Genomic DNA, 22,487 nt, shown 5'->3' on the forward strand with positions numbered 1-22,487 from the left:
GGGTTTAACCTCAAAAGGCTAAATTACAGATTAACCCTCTACAACATTAAATTGTTAGAAGCAGGACAGCTAAAATTCCGGTAGGGATCTCAGGCGTTGCCACATAAGCCAATATGATTTTCATTGAAGATTCTTACGAAAGAAAAGAAAAAAAAAAAAAATCATCAGAAAAAAGAAAAGGTTAAAACAGAAAAAACGGCCTAAATTTCAATTGAGAGAGAAAAAAAGCAAGAGAGAGAAAACGTTTCAAAATTCCTTTATCATTTAAGAGAGAAAACGGACGGACTATTCATCGATTAAACAAGAAACACGATATAGAAAATGGGAGGGGAAAGGCATTCAGCAAAAGGAACGGGGCTCTGCAAGCATTGAAAGGTGGTTTGCTGAAAGTATAAGTTCTCTGAATACTCGGGTTTTCTAAACTCCCGTCGTCGTTATATCTCCACTCAGCTTTCATTAGGTTCCTTTTCTCTCTGGGAATCCCTCTTTTCGGGTATGGGTGGAATGAGAATCGTCTTCGGACTTCTAACCTTCGTCACCGTTGGGATGATAATCGGTAAAGTTATCAGTCTTCAGTTTGGCGAATCTACAATTCAATTTTGTTTGTTTGTTTTTTTTTTCTTTTTCCCTTTTTTATTCATTTGTATGTATCTTGATTTGTGAATGGGTTCTTTAGTCTTGATAGAAGATTTCTGGTCAGTTTAATAATTCAGTAAATTATGAGAGTTCTGGTTGTATGATGAAGCTTGTTTTGATATATCAGTTGTTGGGTTTTACTCTAATCAGATGACTTAGTTCTGAATGAGAGGTCTCTCTGATTTCCTTCAATAATTTGTGAAGGCTAGACCCGCTTATTTAGTCTAAACCTGATTTAGGAGAATAGAAACATTGACCTCACAACTAGTTGAATTTTGTAATGCACTTTGGGAAGTCTATTGTGAGGTTTCCTTTGATGTGGAATGCGATCGAAAAGTATCAAGTATTTTCCCTGAAAAAGTGGTGTGTAAATTGCTGCAGTGAAAATTTTATAAGCATTATGAGGCGTATGCCAAAAGTTATGTGGTTGTTTCTTGTAGATCCTCCCACTTAATGATGTTCAACAAGGCTTGAACTCACCTTCAGTAGTAGATTGTTTTCTAGGATCTTCGTTATCATTCTACAGTTAGCCACTAGAAGTTTGGACTAAATATCTTTGGCTGTCAATTTATCTACTATATGTAGCATCGGTTATTTGGTTAATTTGTTGGCTAGAATCATCTGATGTATTCTAGTGAATTAAATTGTGTATCCATAAGCATTATAAAGCATGGTTGTCACAAGGCAAGGCAAGGTGATAAAGGCCAATGAAAACCAAGGCGACAAAGCGATATCAAGATGCCTTGACCCAAGAATGGGCCCAGGCGGCCACTTTGACAACCATGCTATAAAGAATCCTTGATCTTTTGTTGACTAGGATTTCATAGTTTAGTGTATGTTTTTGATTTTAAGTAGACCCAGAAAGGAAATATTTCCTTATCAATTGACCTTTTGATGCAGAATTGAAAACATATTTAAGAAGGAAGAAGCCCATTGGGTCAGGCCCATCAAAGGCCTAAAGCTATCACCCAAATCAGCCCACGACTTTCATGGGCTAGGACTATTTTAGTGGGTTAAAGTTAGCCAACATGTGTTGAACTTCATAGTCTAGACCTAAGCCCAAGTCTAGTTTTTGAAAAGTCAATAAAAGGGGCTGTGGTTTAATAAAAGAACTCATTGTCAAAGGAGTTTTCCTTTGTCAAAAGTTAGGTAGTAGTTGAGTTATTAATAGGTAGGTGGTGTTAGTTAGTGGTTGGATGTCATCATTAATGTTTATGTCTCTTTAGAACGTTATATAAAGAGACTTATGCAAGAGGTGAAGACACAACTCATCTATTGAAATCAAATTGCTTTGTTAGCATTCCTTCTCCATGAACACTCCTTGTGTTTGATTAAGGTAGGTTGGTGTTCGATCCAATCACTCCACCTTACGGTGTGAAGCCTGGGGGTTACATGGTTATTCTCAATTCCCTCATATTGCCCCTTCAATTTCTTCATCATAGTTCTGCCCCTATTTTGAAGATCTATTCAGCCCGTATTGTTATGCTATTATGCTTATAAAGCCACTCTAGTTTCAGTTCTCCTTCACATCTAAATTCTGTTTCATCTTAAGTCTATCAAATCTGAACTTGATTCCCTGTGAAAGGTCTATTTGACAACTGTTTGATCAATCAAATACAGTACTACATTACCTTTAGTTGTATTTTTAATACAATTGACTATTGGACAATTAGCATCCTTTTAAAGTTGTGCTTGTATTGGTAGAATGGAAATTTTTTTGGATGATGAAGATTTATCCATGTACTATATTTACAGATTAATTAGGGAAGTTTATGAGTGCATTGGTGAAATAGGAAACCTATAACCATATCTAACTAGAGTTCCTATTTTCTCTAGCGTGAGGCATGTATCAGGTCTATAATTCTTGAGAATGTAGGTGCAAGGGAAAAGGGAGATGTCGGCATAGTATCAATAGATTGGTCCAATGGGTTTTGGTCAAACTCCATAAAGAACCAATTCGATGGGTTTTGGTCCAACAAATGATGTAACCAGACCTAGCCCACATAAAATCCATCGAGATATGGGCCACAAACTTGGCCCTTTTGGTACACCACGAGGCTGGCCGAATTCTATCCAAGGGTATTTTGGTCATTTTACCTCTTCTTTTGGAGCCTTTTAGGGTGAGAATGTGAACCAACCCTCTCCCTCTCTCTCTCCCTCTCTCTCTCCACTCTCTCTCTCTCTCTCTCTTTGTGTATATATATATATATATATATATATAATGAAATACCAAAATACAACATACAATATATAAAATAATAATATTCTATATTATTTCCTAACACCTTCCTGCAAAGTCAGCGGACCAGAGAGAAGCCTAACTTTGGAGTGGAGGAGATGAAAGCGAGAGGATGAAAGCCCTTGGTGAGAATATCTGCCAGCTGATCACTGGTGGAGATAAGTCGTACAAGGAGATCTCCCTTGGCGACCTTGTTCTTAACAAAATGAAATCAACCTTGATGCGCTTGGTGCAAGCATGAAGCATAGGGCTGGCGGACAGGTAGGTGGCGCCTATGTTATCACACCATAAAGTTGGAGGAGAGGACTGAGCGATCCCTAGCTCACACAACAAAAATTGTATCCTTGTAATCTCAGTCGTAGCAAGTGCGAGGGCATGGTATTCGCTCTCAGTACTAGAATGAGTAACAATAGTCTACTTGCAAGATTGCCAAGAAACCAAGTTGCCCCCTAGAAAAATTAGATAGCCTCCCTGGGACTTCCTATCGTCAGGGCATCTTGCTTAGTCAGCATTAGAATAAGCAGTCAAAGCACATGACATGGACAGAGTAAGATGAAGACCATAGAGAATAGTCCCCTTAAGATAATGTAACAAACTTTTCAAGGCCATCCAGTGATCCTCAGTAGGTGATGCAAGAAACTGATATAGCTTGTTGACTATGAATGCAATCTTAGGGCGAGTCAAAGTGACATACTGTAAAGCTCCTACCAAACTCCGATATAACTTGGATCATGCAATGGAGACCACTAGAAAGATGATGTGACACGGCAATGGGACTATGGGAGTAGATATGAGCTTTGCATTAGATAGGCCAGCCCTTTGTTGTAAAGACAAATATAATGCTGCTGTGATAAAAGAAGACCTGTAGGAAGAGGAATAATCTTTGTGCCCATGAAAAACCTAGCTGTACCCAAATCCTTTACAGCAGATTCAGCCTTAAGAGAATTCATCAACTTATCAATTGCCAATGAAGACGGTCCAGTGATGAGTATATCATCCACATACATCAAAATATGAAAACGGTCTAGTGATGAGTATATCATCCACATACACCAAAATATAAAGAGGGCCATGTGATCCATCATAGTAGAATAGTGAAGAGTTAGTCTTGGACCCATGAAAACCAAGGCTCAAAAGAAAAGTACTTTGAAAGCCAAGGCCCAAAAGAAAAGCACTAAGTCTCTGAAACAAGGCTCAAGGAGCTTGCTTGAGGCCATACAGAGTGTGGAATTCCGTGATTGGTTAGGTATTTTAAGGAAGTTTAAATTCAGTAGGATGAGGGAATATTATTCCTAGAATAAAGGGAGTCGGTTACAGCTAAATTAACTCCTATTTAGGTTTAGTTTCTTTTCTTGAGAGTCCAAAGTTATTGTAGCCTTGTTTTTAGGGATTCCTAGTTTGTTGGGGAGAATATTTCTCCTTTCCTTGTATATGTACCTGTGATTTCTCTTGACAAAATAAGAGAGATTTTTCTTCCTAATTAACTGCATGGTATCAGGGCAATAGATCTAAACCATCGTCTCTCACTCTCCAAACTCTCAACCATCGTCTCTCACTTACCAAAATCTCATGGCTACCGAAGAGAAAACCTGTTCTTCATCAAAAATCACATCGATTTCTGGAAATCATGCTGCCAACAATCATGGCAGCGCAGATAGCGTGCAACTTCAAATTACTGGACACAAACTCAATGGCAACAATTACATACAGTGGTCACAATCAGTCATGATCTACATCTGTGGGAGAGGAAAAGATGAATATCTTACAGGAGGAGTCACTCCAAAGGCTGACGATCCAAAATTCAGAAATTGGAAGATGGAAAACAACATGGTCATGTCTTGGCTGATCAACTCAATGACCAATGAAATTGGTGAGAATTTCTTACTCTATGGCTCAGCCCATGAGATCTGGGAAGCAGCTAAAGAGTTCTACTCGAGCAAGAGAATACGTTAGAGATTTTCAAGATTGAATCAAAACTCCATGATCTTCGGCAAGGAGATCTCTCAGTCACTCAATACTACAATACCCTCACTCGATATTGGCAAAGATTGGATGTGTTTGAAGAACATCAATGGTGCTGCTCAGATGATGCAAACAAATTCCGTGAGATTATTGAGAAAAAGTGGATATTCAAGTTTCTCATGGGACTCACTAAGAATCTTGATGAGGTTCGAGGACGAATTCTAGGAATGAAGCCTTTGCCTAACATTAGAGAAGTATTTTCTGAGGTTCGTAGAAAAGAAAGCAGAAAAAAGGTGATGCTTGGAGAATCCACCCTAGTTTCAGCCAATGAAAACTCTGCCCTAGCTGCACGTGGAACACATTCTCATAACAGCGACAATAGACAACGGAAGGGAAGACCATGGTGTGACTACTGCAAGAAACTAGGTCATTCATGTGACAGCTGCTGGAAAATCCATGGCAAACCAGCAGACTGGAAGCCTTCAAGACCTGCCATCGACGAAGAAAGCCAAGGAAACCATGTCTTTGTAGATGATCATCTCCTTCCACCGATGCCAATCCTTTCAGCAAAGACCAACTTGACATGCTGTAAAGGATGCTCACTCAACAGAATTCTGCCATCAGAACAGGATCTTTAGCACAAAAAGGTAACTTCTCATGTGCACTGATTGCAAATTCAGAAAAACAAGACTCCTGGATTGTAGACTTTGGGGCATCAGATCATATGACTGGAGATGCAACCTCTTCCACGAGTACAACCCATGCTATGAGAATCTCACAGTAAAAATAGCAGATGGGTCTCTCTCTAAAGTGGTAGGAATAGGTTCAATCATTATCTCAAAGGACCTCACTTTAAACTCTGTTCTTCATATTCCGAAATTGGACTGCAATCTTTTATCAGTTAGTAGACTTACTCGAGATCTTCATTGTGTTAATAAATTCTTCCCAAATACTTGTGAATTTCAGGTTTTGGATTCGGGGAGGACGATTGGCAGTGCTAGGATATGCTCAGGTCTTTTCCTTCTACAAGTCGAGGAAACTTCTAGAGGGCAAACTCACAATGCAGTGTGTGTTCAGTCTACAAACTAGATCAGTAAAAATTCTATTTCCCTTTCCAGTTCAAAAAAGATGGTGATATAATGTTATGGCACTATCGCCTAGGACATCCTAACTTCATGTATCTTCAAAAGATGTTTCCCTCTTTGTTCAGCAATAAAAGTCCTAAATTTTTTCAATGTGAAGTGTGCCAATTCTCAAAACATACTCGTAGTTCCTATCCTAGCATTCCCATATAAGGCATCGCATCCTTTTTCTATGATACACAGTGATGTATGGGGACCTTCTAGAGTAAAAAACCTCACTGGTAATAGATGGTTTATATCTTTTGTTGATTACCACACTAGAGTCACATGGTTGTTTCTAATGAAAGAAAAATTTGAAGTCAGTTATATTTTTAAGCAATTTAACACTATGATTTAGACACAATTTCAAACCAGAATTCAAGTGTTAAAAACTGAAAAATGCAAGAGAGTATTTTGACACCCCCGTTTTGGGGGAATACTTTACAAGCCAAGGAATTATTCATGTGAGTTCTTGTGTTGATACACCCCAACAAAATGGGGTTGCCGAGAGAAAGAACAGACACCTTCTTGAAGTGACTCGACCCTAATGTTGACAACAAATGTTCCTAAATTTTTTTGGGGGGGACGCCATTTTGACTGCTACCTATCTCATAAATAGGATGCCTTCTAGAGTTTTGAAATTTCAAACACCGCGCCAAGTTCTTCTTCAATCCTATCCAAACACCCACTCTCTACTCTTCCTACAAGAATATTTGGTTGTACTGTATTTGTTCACATTCATACACAACACAGGAGCAAACTTGATCCAAGAGCAATCAAATGCATTCTTGTTGGGTACTCCTCAAACCAAAAAGGCTATAAGTGTTATTCCCCAACCACTCGAAAATTTTACAATTCTATGGATGTCTCTTTCTTTGAACAAACACCTTTCTACAAAACTGATATTCCGGGGGAGAACCTTAATCAGGAATATCAGCTTTGGGATATTGAGTCCGGTGAGCCATCGTCCCTAAAAATACAAGTCCATCTTATATCCATATCCAAACTGAATCTGAATCAGAAAATTCATTTAAGCAAAAACCTGATCCACAACTTCCTAACCCAAGTGTTCCAATGGTTCAAAGTGAATCTGAAACTGAGTCTAAAACACCCCAACAATCACAACCTGCAGCCATCAATGAGTTTTGTGCCTACTCGAGGAGAGACAAGACCAAAAAAGGGAAAGAGCTGCAGATATTTGATCAAGGTCATGAATCCAATCCGGTTCCAGAACCACAAAGCTCATCAAGTAACAATGGTACATAATGTGTTCAAATCAATTCTCTTATTGATGATAGGCCTATTTCTTTGAGAAAAGAAAAACGGTTGTGTATTGATCATCTTATTCAGAATTTTGTTTCTTATGGAGGCCTGTCACATAGTTTCCATGCCTTTATCAGCAATCTTGACAAAATACATATTCCAAGTTCTATTCATGAAGCTCTTAAAGTACCATAATGGAAGGCAGCTATTTGGGAAGAAATTCGTGCATTAGAAAAGAATGGAACTTGGGAGATATCCGATTTACCATCAGGAAAAACCCCTATTGGTTGCAAGTGGATTTTCGCAGTCAAACAAAATGCAAATGGGAGTATCAACAGATTTAAAGCAAGATTAGTTGCCAAAGGTTTCACTCAATCCTATGGGATCGACTACCATCAAACTTTCGCCCCTGTAGCGAAACTAAATACTGTCAGAATGCTATTTTCACTCGCTACCAATCTTGACTGGCCTTTATATCAACTAGATATAAAAAATCCATTTCTTAATAGAGATCTAGAGGAGGAAGTATATATGGAGATACCATTTGGCTTTGAAACTCAAGCAATCACCAACAAAGTCTGCAAACTCAAAATGTCATTGTATGTGTTAAAGTAGTCACCAAAGGCTTGGTTTGATAGGTTCACAAGAGCAATGAAACAGTTTGGTTATGATCAATGTCAAACAGATCACACTATGTTTTTAAGCACTCACCGGGGGGAAAAAGGGCAATACTTATTGTGTATGTGGATGATATTATACTAACTGGAGATCATGATAATGAACTACAACAACTCAAAAGTTTTTTGGCAAAAGAGTTTGAAATCAAAGATTTAGGCAATCTCAAGTACTTCCTTGGGATGAAGATAGCACGGTCAAGGAAAGGAATCTCAGTCTCACAGCGCAAGTATGTACTAGATCTTTTAAAAGAAATAGGGATGCTTGGATGCAAGCCTGCTGATACTCCTATGTATTCCAATTCAAAACTGGGAAGCCAAGGTGAAAGTGCACCGATTGATAAAGGAAGGTACCAAAGATTGGTTGGAAAACTCATTTATCTCTCACACACCAGGCCAGACATATGTTTCGCTGTAAGCATGGTAAGTTAGTTCATGAACCAACCAACTGAGGAGCACATGGAAGCAGTTTACAGGATATTGAAGTACTTAAAGATGAGACCTGGGCTTGGATTGTTTTTCAAGAAAACAGAAGACAAAGATATCAAAATCTTTACTGATGCAGATTGGGCAGGATCTATAACTGATAGACGATCAACCTCAAGATATTGCAAATATGTATGGGGAAATCTGATCACTTGGCGCAGCAAGAAGCAATCGGTTGTGTCTCAAAGTAGTGCAGAAGTAGAATTTAGAGCATTGGCTGATGGGATATGTGAAGGAATATGGCTTAAGAGGACATTAACTGAACTAAAAATCCAGACGGCCGAACCAATAAAAATGTTCTGTGACAATCAATCCACGATTAGCATAGCAAAGAATCCAGTGCTTCATGATAGGGCAAAACATGTGGAGATCGATCGGAATTTTGTGAAAGAGAAGATAGACACAGGCATGATATCACTCATATACATTCCAACCTATCACAAGTTGCAGATATTCTAACTAAGGATGTACCCAAGAAGATGTTTGGGATACTTAATTGCAAGCTAGGTTTACTTAACATCTACACCTAGCTTGAGGGGGAGTGTGGAATTCCGTGATTGGTTAGGTATTTTAAGGAAGTTTAAATTCAGTAGGCTGAGGGAATATTATTCCTAGAATAAAGGGAGTCGGTTACAGCTAAATTAACTCCTATTTAGGTTTAGCTTCTTTTCTTGAGAGTCCAAAATTATTGTAGCCTTGTTTTTAGGGATTCCTAGTTTGTTGGGGAGGATGTTTCTCCTTTCCTAGTATATGTACCTGTGATTTCTCTTGACAAAATAAGAGAGATTTTTCTTCCTAATTAATTGCACAGAGACTGATGAAGCTTGCAGGCATGAGACAGAAAATGAGAGTCAACATAGCTAGGTGGCTGATGCATGCAAACCTCTTTTGTAAGGTTACCATAAAGAAACGCATTGTTGACATCAAGTTGACGGATTGGCCATCTGGTCAAGCAAGCCATGGCAAGCAAAATACGAATAGTAGTTGGTTTGATCACTGGGCTTAATGTCTCATCATAATCAAGCCCTTATTCTTGGGTGTACTGTTTGGCAACCAGTCTGGCTTTATAGTGCTCTATGGAGCCATCGGACTGTTGTTTAATACGAAACAGCCACTTGCACCCGATGATGTGACGATTGGGTGGTGGCGGAGTCAAAACCCAAGTATGGTTGGTCACAAGAGCATTATACTCATTGTCGGCTGTGCACCAGACGTCATGCTTAGATGCTTGAGTGTAGCATGCAGGCTCATAATAAGTCATAGTAGTGGCAGCCAAGGCCATGGGAAGAGGATAACGTATGGAATAAAAACTCTTAGGAATCCTTGGAGTCCGAGTCCCATCTTGAGTCCTCATGGCCATGGGATGAGTTTTGGTGGGTACAGTGGTCATAGCAACACAAGATGCAGAGCCGTTAGTGGTCTTGGTAGGAGAAAGCATGTCAACACAACTCAATGGATCAAGGGACGCCAAAAGTCCATGAGAAGATGAGGACGTAAGACCAGGTAGAGGGCCACTACTAGAGGTGACATGTGGGCTAAGTGAGTCACCAGAAACCTGAAATGAATCTGTATGTTCATGAGGAACTTCCAATAACAAGTCAGGCCCATTAACGACTTGAGTGGATGCTACAGTGGTAGTCCTTGAAGGATCTAAGTGAGGCCCATCAGAATTAATACATGATCCAGGAACATGATCTGCTAGAGGCCCACGCATAGAAGGCCTATCCAAATACCCAACAGCATCTAAAGAAACAATAGAATGACTAGGAGCAAACCCATCAGATGAATTATAACCATGAATATAAGGTCCAACAGTCCCTGTGGGTAAAGTCCCATTTAGTACAGTCCCTTCAGAATGAATTACAGGCCCATTAGCTAAATCATTATTGCGAATTACAAGCCCATTTTTAACATCAGCAGAAGGAACAACTGAATTAGTAACAGATATAGGTCCATCTATAGTAGCAGAAAGAGGATCCAAAGTAACTTCCTCATCAGTAGAAACAGCAGTAACATCCAAAGGAACTCCCACATCTGAATTTGGCAGAATGCAGGGAACCCGTATAGGTGATAAAGCAATCTCCTGAGTGTTCAAATGCTCCTTATTAGTGGACCTGTGCTTATAAGGGAAAAAGCCTTCATAAAAAATCACATGGCGAGATATAGTAAGCTTCCCTGTGGCAGTGTTGTAGCATTTATACCCATGATTTTATTTGACTATAACCAAGAAAAATGCAAGGAGCAGACCAAAATTCCATCTTTTTGGAGTTAAAGGGCCTAAGAAGAGGATAACAACAGTATCCAAATACTTATAAAAATATCTAATCAGGCCATTGATGATATAACTGATGATAAGGAGAATCAAACTGAATAGCAGATGATGGCAGCCTATTCATAATGTAGGCAGCAGTATGAAAAGCATCACACCAAAACTGAAAAGGAAGACCTGAATGTGCCAGTAAAGACAAACCCATCTCAACAATTTGTCTATGTCAACTCTTCCGTTTTGCTTAGAAGTATGTGGACAAGAGAGACGATGGGCAATACCATAAGACTCAAGTAACTTGGAGAAAGATCTAAACTCACCACCCCAGTCAGATTGATAGAATTTGATGGTGGTAGAAAACTAGTTTTCAACAAGAGTCTGAAAAAATCTGAAAAGCCTTGAGTGCATCAGATTTATGAGAAAGTGTGTATAACCAACTAAACCGGGTGAAGTCATCAACAAAAGCTACACAATATCTAAAACCTTCATTGGACAACTCATGTGAAGGACCCCATAAATCAGAATGGATCAGTTGTAAAGGGGCAGTGGTATGTGTAAGACAACTAGGAAATGGAAGCTTGTGAGATTTAGCAAGCTGGCAAGAGGAACAAACACCAGTTTTGCAAGCACCAACACAAGGTAAATGAAAAGCTGATATAACCTTATCAACAGTTCTGAAACCAGTGTGCCCAAGTCTAAAATGCCACAAGTCTGGTGAAGCTTTAATGGCAGACAAAGCCATACCTTGTGTAGAAAGCTGCTGAACCGTAGGCATGAGGTAAACCCCATTTTCAAGTTGACCTCTCGGCAGTATAAGGCCCGAGGATAGATCCTTAATATAAAAGCAATTAGAGTGAAATTTAAAGTATAAATGATTATCAACAGCAAACTTGCTTACAGACAACAGATCAGCAGAAACATGTGGGCTCATGAAGAACATCATTCATCTTGAATTGAGTGTTATCAAAAATAAAATCAGACTTAACAACGTGTGAAATAGACAGACCTGAACCATCCCCAATCATCACAGAATCATTCCCAGAATTTGCAATAGGTGCAGAAATATTGTTCAACTGTGAGGTGATGTGATGGGATGCTCCAGAATCAGGAAGCCAACAAGGTGCAACATGGCCAACAGAAGAACCTGCATGAGCAATATTTGCCTGAGGCGCTGAAGGTTCAGGAGTGTACCTTTTGATAGCAGAACTTAGCTACATGTCCAAACTGATCACAAATTTGACAGTAGCCACCAGAGCCATGGCCACACCTACCCGAGCCACAGCCAATGTATCTACCACCATTGCCTCGACCACAGAAAAGTCCACCAGAAGGCTGTCTCTGAGAAGAATTTGACAGAGGAGGCCTCGCAGAACCAGCAGATGCAGCCCGTGTAGGATTAGTAGAGATAGAGGTCTGAGCTACCTGAGCACTAATGTTGGTGATGTCCTGAAGGGCATTGGAGACATGAATCTCCTCAAACATTAAGAGACCTTGAATATCAGAGAGTTTGACTGGAGCTTCCCGAGTTGTAATGGAGGTGATGAAGGATTGAAATCTGGTCCAAGGCCACCAAGAATGAAGAGAACAAGTTCTGGTTCAGGAACAGGGCTTCAGACAAGAACTGGAGCATCAGATATTTGCTTGATTCAAAGCAGATAAGCAGACATAGTGTCGGAGCCGTTCCTGATATTGTGCAACTGCATCCTGAGTTGCATCACATGAGCCTGGGATGAAGAAGCATATGTGGAAACCAGGGTAGTCCAAACCTCATATGAAGTAGGAACATTAACCACTTGAGAGCTGACTGATTCAGTTCTAAGATCCAATTCAACAGCATCTGGTCTTGCCTCTTCCAAAGAGAATATGCAGGGTTTGGGGTCGGAGGTGTTGCAAAAGGATCAAGAAAAGGGGACGGGCAGGGGTTGGTGCCATCTACAAAGCCCATTAAACCAGTAGTATTCAACAGAGGCATAAACTGTTGATCGCCACACAAGGTAATTAGTGGTATTCAGCTTGATTGGTAGATATTGATGAGCATTCGATACAGAGAATGAAGAAGAAGAAGAGTCTGGAAACTGAATTTCAGCAGAGATTGAAGACGCAAATGCGATCGCAACAAAGATTACAGACTTCAAACACCAAGAAACACCAAGAAGACAAGATTTAAGGAAATGATAGACAAGATCCCTCACAGATCAGAGAAAGATCAAGAACAACCCCCGAAACAGAGAACAACCCCAAATCTTGAAAGAAACACAGAACCAAAAATACAGATTCCATAGCACAGATCCAAAGCACAGATTGCAAGACTACAATCGTGAACTCCGGAGTGAAAAGCCCAAGATTGCAGCAAACCACAATGCAAACAAAGATCACAGCAAGCTAGGGTACACAACCAGAGAGGATCTCACAAACCAGAAGACGAGCGACAATCAACAAAGCAAAAAATGACCGTGAAGAGCACAAAGAAGAATGGGAAGAGCGATCAAAGAACACAGAGAAAATTGTTAATGGCGATCAAAGAACACAGAGATCAGGGGCGAGTGAAAACAGGAGCGAATCTCTCAATGATACCATGTTAGGGTGAGAATGTAATTGAAGTGAACCAGTGTGTTGGTTCTAGAATACCAAAATACATCATACAGTATAGAAAAGAATAATATACAATATTATTCCCTAACAGAGCCCTATTAGGGCTGGTCAGTTGAAGATTGCTATCAGGAGTCCATATCTACTTTTATTGTTGGGTTTGGGTTTGTTTTGGTCAAGTTATTGAAGAGAACGAGTCTGGGAAGGAGATCCAAGTCACTCAATTAGAGAGGGATTCCCTTAGAATCCACTCCTTTCAAGGATTCTAGGTCTACTTTTATTTAATAATTTGGATCATTTCGTGATGAGTTATGATAGAGTCCTTGTTGGAGTGAAAGTCCATGTCTTATTAAGAGTCCTCAGTTGGAATCCATTTTCAAGTAGTACTCCTTCTAGAAGTTGCTCATTATTGCAAGTTACTTTTAATTAGGAGTCTAGTTGTTTTATTGAGTTGTAAAGGATATCCCAATCCAAAGTGGATTCCCTAAGGTTAGTCTGACTGTCCAAGTGTGTTTTATAATTAGAGTTAAGTTAGAGAGTGCTAGTTTAAGTTTCCTTCAATGTAGGGCTATAAAGATAGTCACCCCCTCTTTCACCTATCCTTTCTCCATTAGGGTCACACCTTCCTTTCCCCTCTAGTCATCCATTAAATTACATCTCAGCCCCTCCTTCATTAGTTTATTATTTTTCTGCAATTCATCTTCAACCTCTGGATCTAGAAACCCTAGTTTCACTATAACTCTCATGGCTCCCACCCCTCAACCAAGCACTAAATCCTTTTAGGGTTGCCTTCTAATATATGTTCTCTACCTCCCCTCCGAACCCTAACCCTAACCAAGAGTCCTAAGCCAAATAGGACACCTATTTTGAACCCCAGACTTGAGAGTGAATTTTGAAATTATAAAATCATAACATCAAAGTTAATGCTAGCCCTAAAAAAAACCTACAAAAACCTAGCGTTTTAGAACTCTGCAATTACATCTCTGTTAAAACGGAAGACTTTCCATCAACTCCAACCCTATACCTAGCTCGGCCGAACCCTAAAACCCTTTCCTACTTAACCCTACTGCGCTAAACCTAACCCTAAGACTTGGGCTTCAAATTAGCCTATCTGCAGGGTGTATTGAAGCATTATTAGCTGCCATCAACTAAGATTCGACCTAGGACAGCAGGATTTTCATCTCTTTGCTGGTCCATTAGAGAGGGTTTTGAAGATTGGCCCAGACGCCGTGTTACATCAATTGGTATCATAGAGGAATCAGTAGTAGCTCGAGCTAGCATGAATCAACATGAGGCAACACCATGGATGGATCCATAGTCAACTATAGAAAAGGAATAGGAGTGGAGAATTACTATGAGGAGACTATTTTGATTCCAGACTCTCCTTGAATGTTATATCAAAGGTCCTTACAGTTGAAACTGGAGAAGAAGACTAGAGGAGAAATGCATCTTCTACACCAGACTCAAATCAGGTGAACATACAACTTTAGTAGTTGTTGATAGTGGTAGTAGTTCTAATGTGGTGTCTAAGGGATTTTTAGCTAATCTTAAAGCAGAGAGACATCTCCAACCCTATAGTGCGTGCCTTCTAAACAGTGATATATGAGAAGTCACCCAGATGTGTCTAGTTCCCATCGGTCTCCATTTGTACTTTGAGGAGGTCTGGTGTTATGTAGTACCTATGAGTTTGTCTGATATTATTTTAGAAAGATCTTAGTTGTATGATAATGATGTAGCCATCGTTATCATAACATCATTATCATAACACTTGGTGGGGGACAAAAAATGCATGTAAGTTTGTCCACAAAGGTCAAAAAGATTGTACTCCTGCTCTTGAACCTACCAGAAAAAATCAGGAAGAAATAGGCCCATAGAGAAACTCAGAAGGACTTTAGAATGAAAACATAACACTTGGTGGTCCTAGAATCTGAAGGACCTAGTTTTGAAAACAGCTAAAGCACCATGGTCGAAGCTCCACAACCAGAAGATGAACCTTCTTCACCAACCTAGAAGCTTCTTCCAGAGTTAGTACCAGAAGAGACTGATACAAACAACAATGCTAAAATAAAAGAAGATCAAGAGTTCACTCAAGCACTTGAAGACAGCTGAATAATGTGTCATAATGAATTATAGGAACCATCTAAATAAGGTGCTACAATAGATTACAAGGTCAAGATCAAAGCCAGAAACCCAAGCAGAGATGTACCTATAGAAGACTCCAAGAACATGGTACTGATTCTGGGTATGAGTATATTGAATCTGTCTTGCCCTCATGGTTCTTTGGAATGAAACTTCCCAGAATTGAAGACTCATTCCTCGTGCTCTTACACTCCAAAATTCTGGCTAGGGATGGTTCACACTGTTGCACACATGTTATACTCAAATTTTTTCTATTGACTTTGAGCCAGAACATATCTACTTTAACATGCCTCTTTGGTTCTTTGTAGAGAAGGCCCCCAGACTCGAAGATTACATTCCTTGCATTCTCACTTTATTGCATAGGAACAGTACTAGCAACAACATACATGCTACTCCCTCCTGCTACGAAATGTGAGGACGAGTTCACAAGAAAGATCTCCAAAGGATTGATCTTGAATCATATGATAAGCACATTCATCAGGAAATGAATGTTATCAAGAAGGGGAGTGCTCACGTAACCAGGTCCAGCCCACAAAATTCCTCAAGATTTGGACTTGAAACCAGGCCCTATTGATGCACGAAGGGGCTGGTTGACTTCTGTCCCAGGGTATTTTGGTCATTTTACCCCCCTTTAGAGATTTAGTAGGGCTGGTCAGATGCAAACTGTTGTCAGGAGTTCATATATATTTTTATTGTTGAGTTAGGGTTTGTTATGGTTAAGTTATTGAAGAGACCCAATTTGGGTAGGAGACCCAGTTGAATAGGGACTCCCTAAGTTAGAATCCACTCATTATAAGACTCTAGATATACTTTAGTTTAATAATTTGGATGGTTCCTTGATGTGTTATGATCAAGGTTGTCAAGGTGACAAGGTGACCAAAACGATTGGGGCATTGCTTAACTGCTTAGGCAATAAAGTGGCACTTAAGCGGCAGTACGGCAACCAAAGCAATTAGGCACATTATTTTTAATACAACTATATTATGTTGCACAATTAATATACAAAAAACTGTTTTAGTTTTACTATTAGCTAAATAATTATGAAAGAATCATAATTATAAAAGATTATCATAAAAAAATAAACATAAGTTCATCTCATCATCATAATACAAATATACAATAGCAATTAGCAACATAATGTAATAACATTATAACTTATGATTATGAACTATATAAAATTATGAATGTGAAATTGAAAGAATGGGGAAAATATTTGTTGTTGTATGGGGAAAAACATACATGATGTGGTCTACAATATATCCAATTGTTAGCTTGTTGCTCAACTTAAACATCCAATTATTCTTTTACCCGATTTTTTTTTTTCACGTAAATGAATAGTTCTCGAATCCAAATCAGAATTTATTATGTTCGTTGATTTTACCTCTTTTTTGACTGAATCTCCATAATTAATAGACCACATTATTCTGAATAGTTCTTCATCTAGTGATTCTCGAATCTGAAAAATGAATAACTATTATATTTATATATGGTTATGTAGAATAAATTTGATGTTTAAAAAAAATCCAAAAAAGAAAAATTTAGGTAGAATATGTCAAAAAAATGACTGCTTTAGCGCTTAACCGGCAATATGGTGCAGAAGGTGACAAAACGACAACACCTAGGCGATAAAGCGGGTGAAATCTTGCATGTCAAAAAAGTGGCTAATTGCTTAGGCAGATACCTTGATAACAATGGTTATGATAGAGTCCTTGTTGGAGTGAGAGTCCATGTTTAAGTAAGAGTCCCCACTGGGAATCCAAGTTTTGAGCAGGATTCCTTTTGGAAGTTGATTACTTATTTTTGCAAGTTACTTTTGATTAGGATTTAGGAGTGTAGTTGTTTTTTTATAAGTTGTTGAGTTTTAAAGGGAATCCATTCCCTAAGTTAGAGTCCAAGTATATTTCCTAATTAGAGTCATGTTAGAGAGTCTTAGTTTTAATTTTCCTTCAATTCAAGGCTATAAAGAGAGCCACCCCTTGTGTAAAAATCAGATTGGATGAATGAACAAAAACCGGCATTGAAGGAAAGCTTGGAGTCATGGTAGTGAGTTAACCAGTTTCAGCAACCTTTAAGTGATCTTGCATTCCCATCAAGTAAGTGAAAACCCAGCTCTTTTCCATACCTTCTTACTTTCCCTTGTACTCAACAACCCCAGCTTTCCTTCATCCTTGCGGCAGAAGCAGCCCATCCGAATCCAAAGTCCCCTAGGATTCCCTACCCCATTAACCCTTAGGATCGCACCTTCCTTTCCCCTCTAGTCATCCATTAAATTACAACCAGCCCCTCCTTCATTAGTTTAGAATTCTTCCACAATTCATCTTCAACCTCTAGATCTAGAAACCCTAGTTTCACTAAAACTCTTATTACTCCCAAATTATGTAAACCAGATTCTAGGGTTTAGGGATTTTGATATCAAACCCTAAAATAGGGTTCACTCCAGGATCCTTTCCTAGTGACCATCAATCAAATAACCAATCTTTGGCAAGCTTGCTTCAATTATTATAACTGAAAGTAGTAGTTTGATGATTGTGTGGAATGGAATTGGGAAACCTTAGGGTTTTTAACTACCCGAGGAGTACCTAAGATGGGATGGGATTGTGGAGGGTTAGGGTTTTGGGATTGGGAATAGGGGGAACATGGGGCTCACCAATATCCTAGATGGGTTGTTGAAGGGTGAAGGGTCTTGCAGCAAGGGAAGGGAAGGGGCTCTGAGGACTTGCGGTTGGAGCTGTAGTTGTCTAGGGATGAAAGTAGTTTGCCGCCTTTGGTTCTTGGTAAGTTCTTGGCTTCCTTTCTCTCCCTTTTTGCAATCTTCGACTTTCTTGGCTTTCTTAATGGATCCTGATTTCTCTTTCTCTTCTTTCTTTTCTTTTTCTTTCTAGAAATTCTGCACTTGTGTTTCTTGACTGTGTTAAAGAAGGCAAAAAGAAAAAGGAAAGAGGAGGGGAAGGGTTGGGGAAGGTCTGCAATCTGGAAGGGGTTGCTGGAACTTAGGTTGGAGGGGGTGGAGGAGGGTTGCTGGTGAGGGATAAGAAGGGGGAAGTGGGCTGGGATGTCTGCGGTTGAAGGAGAAGGGTGGGGAGTGGGGTAGGGGTTCACTTACTTGGAGAGGAAGGAAGTTGAGGTGCTGTTGCAAGTCTTCGTGAAGCTTCGAGGCTGCCGCAGGCTAGTAGGAGTTGAAGAAGAAGAAGAGGAACTGCAGAGTTTATCAAACCCAAGTTTTGTTAGTGCTTCACTGATTTGTTTACAATGAGGTGGGGCCTTTAAATAGCCTTACACTTGAGGGAATGACACTATGACTCTAATAATTAAGAAACAAACTTGGACTCAACTAGGGAATCCAAATTTGGATTGGGATTCCTTTTACAACTCAACAACTAATGAACGACTTAGAAATTAAAGACCTAAAAAATGATCAAAATAAAATAACAATTATCTGGAAGGAATCCTACTTTAAAAGTGATTCCAAATGGGACTCCCACATGGACAAAGACTCTTTAATAACTAGACCAAAACATAACCATATTAAGTTAAAAGTAGATCCTAACTCCTGTCACCGCAGGGAACTAACTGGACCAGTGACACCCCAAGGGGGGTGTGAAAATGAACAAAATATCCTCCAGGGTATTTGCCAGCCCTGGTTGCTGCATGGTCTGGGGGTTGTTTTGGGCTTGAAGTTCTAGCTAATTCTTGCCTGTTGACCCTGGTTACGTTACCAAACCCCTCAACCAAACCTAAACCCTTGGCTTCTCCTATACTTTCTCTACCGCCCCTCAAAACCCTAATCCTAAGTTCCTAACCTATAGGCCTAGGCCAAGTAGGAGACCTATTTGAACCCTAGCTTTGAAGGATTGGTTCTGAAATTATAAAATGATAAAATCAGAGTTAATTCTAGCCTTAAGACCTACAAACCCTAGCTTGTTGGAATTCTGCAATTACATCTCTGTTAAAACAGAAAACTTTTCATTAATTGCAACCTGACACCTAATCTGGCCAAACCCTAAAATCCCTTCCTAATTAATCCTAGACCACCCTAAACCTAACCGTAAAGCCTAGTCTTCAAATTAGCCTATCTGTAGGGTGTATTGAAGCATTATTAGCTACCGTCCACAAAGATTTGACCTAGGACAGCTGGGATTTCAACCATAATTCTACTGCTGGTTCATTCCTGAAGACTGGCCCAAATGCTGGGTACATCAATGAGATTTGGACTTAATTAAATAAATTTCACTTTAATTTTTGGTCTTTTAATTGTTTAAGCTTTTTAACGTAGGAGTGAGTTAGACTTTGGTTAGATTTAGTTAAATAAATGAGGAAATTGCTCCAACACCCCAAAGTAGAGGTGTTTAAACACTGATTCTCCTTTTCTTGTTTCATAAGTGTAGACACCCCAAAGTTTGATTTTTATTGGACACATTAGTGAAATCCACTACTGATTGCTGTTAAGTCATTGTTATTTATTTTTTATGTTTTTTTTGAAAACACAGAAATACCCTTTGAATCTCTTGAATTTAAAATTAACAGAAAGAATAAAAAAAGAAAACACATAGTCTTCAGTGAGAATACTGCAAGAGGTTGAGTTGCAGGAGTAGGATGACAAAGGTTGAGACATTATCTTTCTTTGAGTTTCCCTCTGTATTCTCTCTCTCTCTCTCTCTATCCCTCTGCAAATGGAATGGAGAGGATGAGAGTGTTTGAGGACATCCATTTTGGGCTTGAAAACACCAGTCAATTTATGAAAGTGGAAGGCTTGGTGCTCCTGATTCCATCTGGAGGTAATCCATCCGAGCCAGGAAACTTATATGGCCCCACAACATCTGTTGGATCTGCTATAAATGACCAGAGTCCAAACACAGCCAGCTTTCAGGCTAGAATAAAATCCAACTTGTTATGGCACCTCAACCTAATTTGCAGGCTTTACAATAGACAGCACAGATAAAGCCCCAAAATCTTGATCTATCGTCAAAGACGAATTTTCACTCTCACCACTTGTGTAGGGAAAAGTTGTTACAATCTCATCAACGGATACAGAAGTTCCAGCAACAACAGTATCTTCGTAGAAATTCCATGTCAAAACTAAAACCTGCATGCAGCACACCACATCACCTCGGATGTATTGAAGGGAGGGTGAGAGATAGAGGGGAAGAAATCAAGGAATACATAGGGAGATGCAGCAGGAGGGTGGAGGGAGAGGAAGAGTTGAGTAAATGGGTAGTCTGTGACAGCAGCAAGATCGAAGGTTGAGAGGGAAATCGTGAAGAGTTGGAGAACAAGTCTAAAAGAAAATGGTAGACAGTTTTTCACCCCCATTATGCTTGAGGGTAATGGTCTTTACAACTTTAACACTAACGATTGTAATGGAATTGGAGCCATGTGCTTTTGAAATAAAAAAGGGTGTCAGTGTTTAAAGACCTCTGCTTTGGAGTGTTGGAGCAAATTTCTCTAAATAAATTATCTCAGTTTTAGTTTTTAGTCTTCTAATTGTTTCAGTTTTTCAATGTAGGAGTAAGCTAAAATTTGGTTTGAACTTTTCGTTGGCCTTTGAGCTTCATATTTCAACTGGGTTGTCTTTCTTTTCCCCTTGAAATACATGCTTGTAACACCCAGCATATATTTCATTGAATTGAGAGAGAAATTTTGTCTTATTAGAGGATCACACTGTGAGTGTTCTTCTCCCCTCCTCCACTTTTCCATTCTTCTTCTTCTTCCGATTCTTCTAGTTCCGCTATTGTCACAGCCTGCTATGCCAGCCTATTCCTAAGGCCTGCATCATCTCAGAGCCAAAGTTCTATCCCTACAACCTTCATCTTCCTCTATTCCCCCTCCCCCATTCACTGGTTTTCTTCCTGCATTTCAGCAGTCCCCAAAAGAAGTCCCTGCGTTGATTCCCACTTGGCAAACCCCTAGCTCATTATTCTTTTTTTATGCAATTCATGACTGCTGCCTGTGTCCTGGCAATAACCAGAAGAGGCAAAGTGCCAAAAATAAAAATAAAAATTAGGAACAAGGGGAAAAAAGAAGAAGAAAGGGCATGTGCTTTTGCTGTAACCAAAAAAGAGAAATGAAAGAGAAAAAAGAGAAGTAATTCTGGAAAAGAAAAAAATAAGTGGACATCGAGAAAATTATCTAGAAAATAGAGAAAGAAGAAGAAGAATCGAGAGATTTCAGAGAGAACCAGAAGGAGAAAAGAAAAAAGAAAGAAAGGGTGGAGAAGAAAAAAAGGAGATGAGATTCAGTCCAGGAAAAGAAAAGGGAAAGAAAAGAAGCATGCCTGGTCACATCAATCCCTATTCTTTATTGTTCTCCCAGTTGAACTCTGCATCCAATTCCATTTGAAGTAGAAGACCGTTGTAGCCTCAAGTCTTTTCTGCCTCTTTCCCATTGGTTTGTGTAAAATGATAACTCTCACACATCCCATGATTGAGATGCAACATGCTACCAGTAGTGAATGTGTATGTGATGTTTAGAAGCATTAATAGTAACTCGCTGAATTGATATTTTGGATATGCAGGTGCTTCGTTTCAATTAGCATTTGTAAGATCTAGTTGTATTACAAACTGCAAGTATACATTTTGTTTGTCCAGTGCTTGAAATATACATCACTTTGCACAAAAAGGCAAAATAACAATAGAGCTGTAACATGCTGCCCGCAATGAATATGTATGTGACGTCTAGAACCATTAATAGTTGCTCGCTGAATTGATATTTTGGATATGCAGGTGCTCTATTTCAACTAGCATTTATTAGGCGGTTGGAAGAGTCATCCAGTAAATTTTCTTTACCATAATATTGTTTCATTCGGTTCCAAATCAAAATTAAAGGATTTAGTGCTTAATTTTTGAGAATGCATAATTTCTTATCAATTTATGCGTAACTTGTACTCTTCGAAATCTATTTCTATTTTGAGCTGCTTGACTCCATAGGAATCAAATTTTTTCTTGATTTTTTAAAATTGCTTTATAACCTGATTCATCCAGTTTATATTGTCTTGATGTCATTATCTTCAGCATATTAGTTTACATTCAGCATGGTTTGGTGCAGTGGTTCAAGCTTGAAGTATTATGTAATCACTTATTAAGTTAAATGCTTCCATTGGAACAAATTGGAATTGA

The 22,487-nt window shown here is 39.2% G+C and overlaps 1 protein-coding gene across 2 annotated transcripts in view; it reads left to right on the forward strand.

The window, feature by feature from the left end:
* The first annotated feature begins 227 nt into the window (after positions 1–227).
* Positions 228–22,487, forward strand: part of LOC149022142 (prolyl 4-hydroxylase 1-like) — an 85,515-nt gene continuing 63,255 nt past the window's right edge. The window contains exons 1-2 of one of the 2 annotated variants that reach the window (XM_089150312.1): positions 228–556; positions 22,095–22,142. In XM_089150312.1, coding sequence (XP_089006438.1) covers positions 496–556; positions 22,095–22,142 — 109 coding nt within the window. In that variant the 5' untranslated portion in view covers positions 228–495. The remainder of the gene's footprint in view (positions 557–22,094; positions 22,143–22,487) is intronic. The other variant, XM_089150313.1, reaches the window with a different exon arrangement.

This window comes from Hakea prostrata, chromosome 3, assembly GCF_041222555.1.
Source record: "Hakea prostrata isolate BN-2017 chromosome 3, UWA_Hpros_2, whole genome shotgun sequence".
NCBI lineage: Eukaryota > Viridiplantae > Streptophyta > Magnoliopsida > Proteales > Proteaceae > Hakea > Hakea prostrata.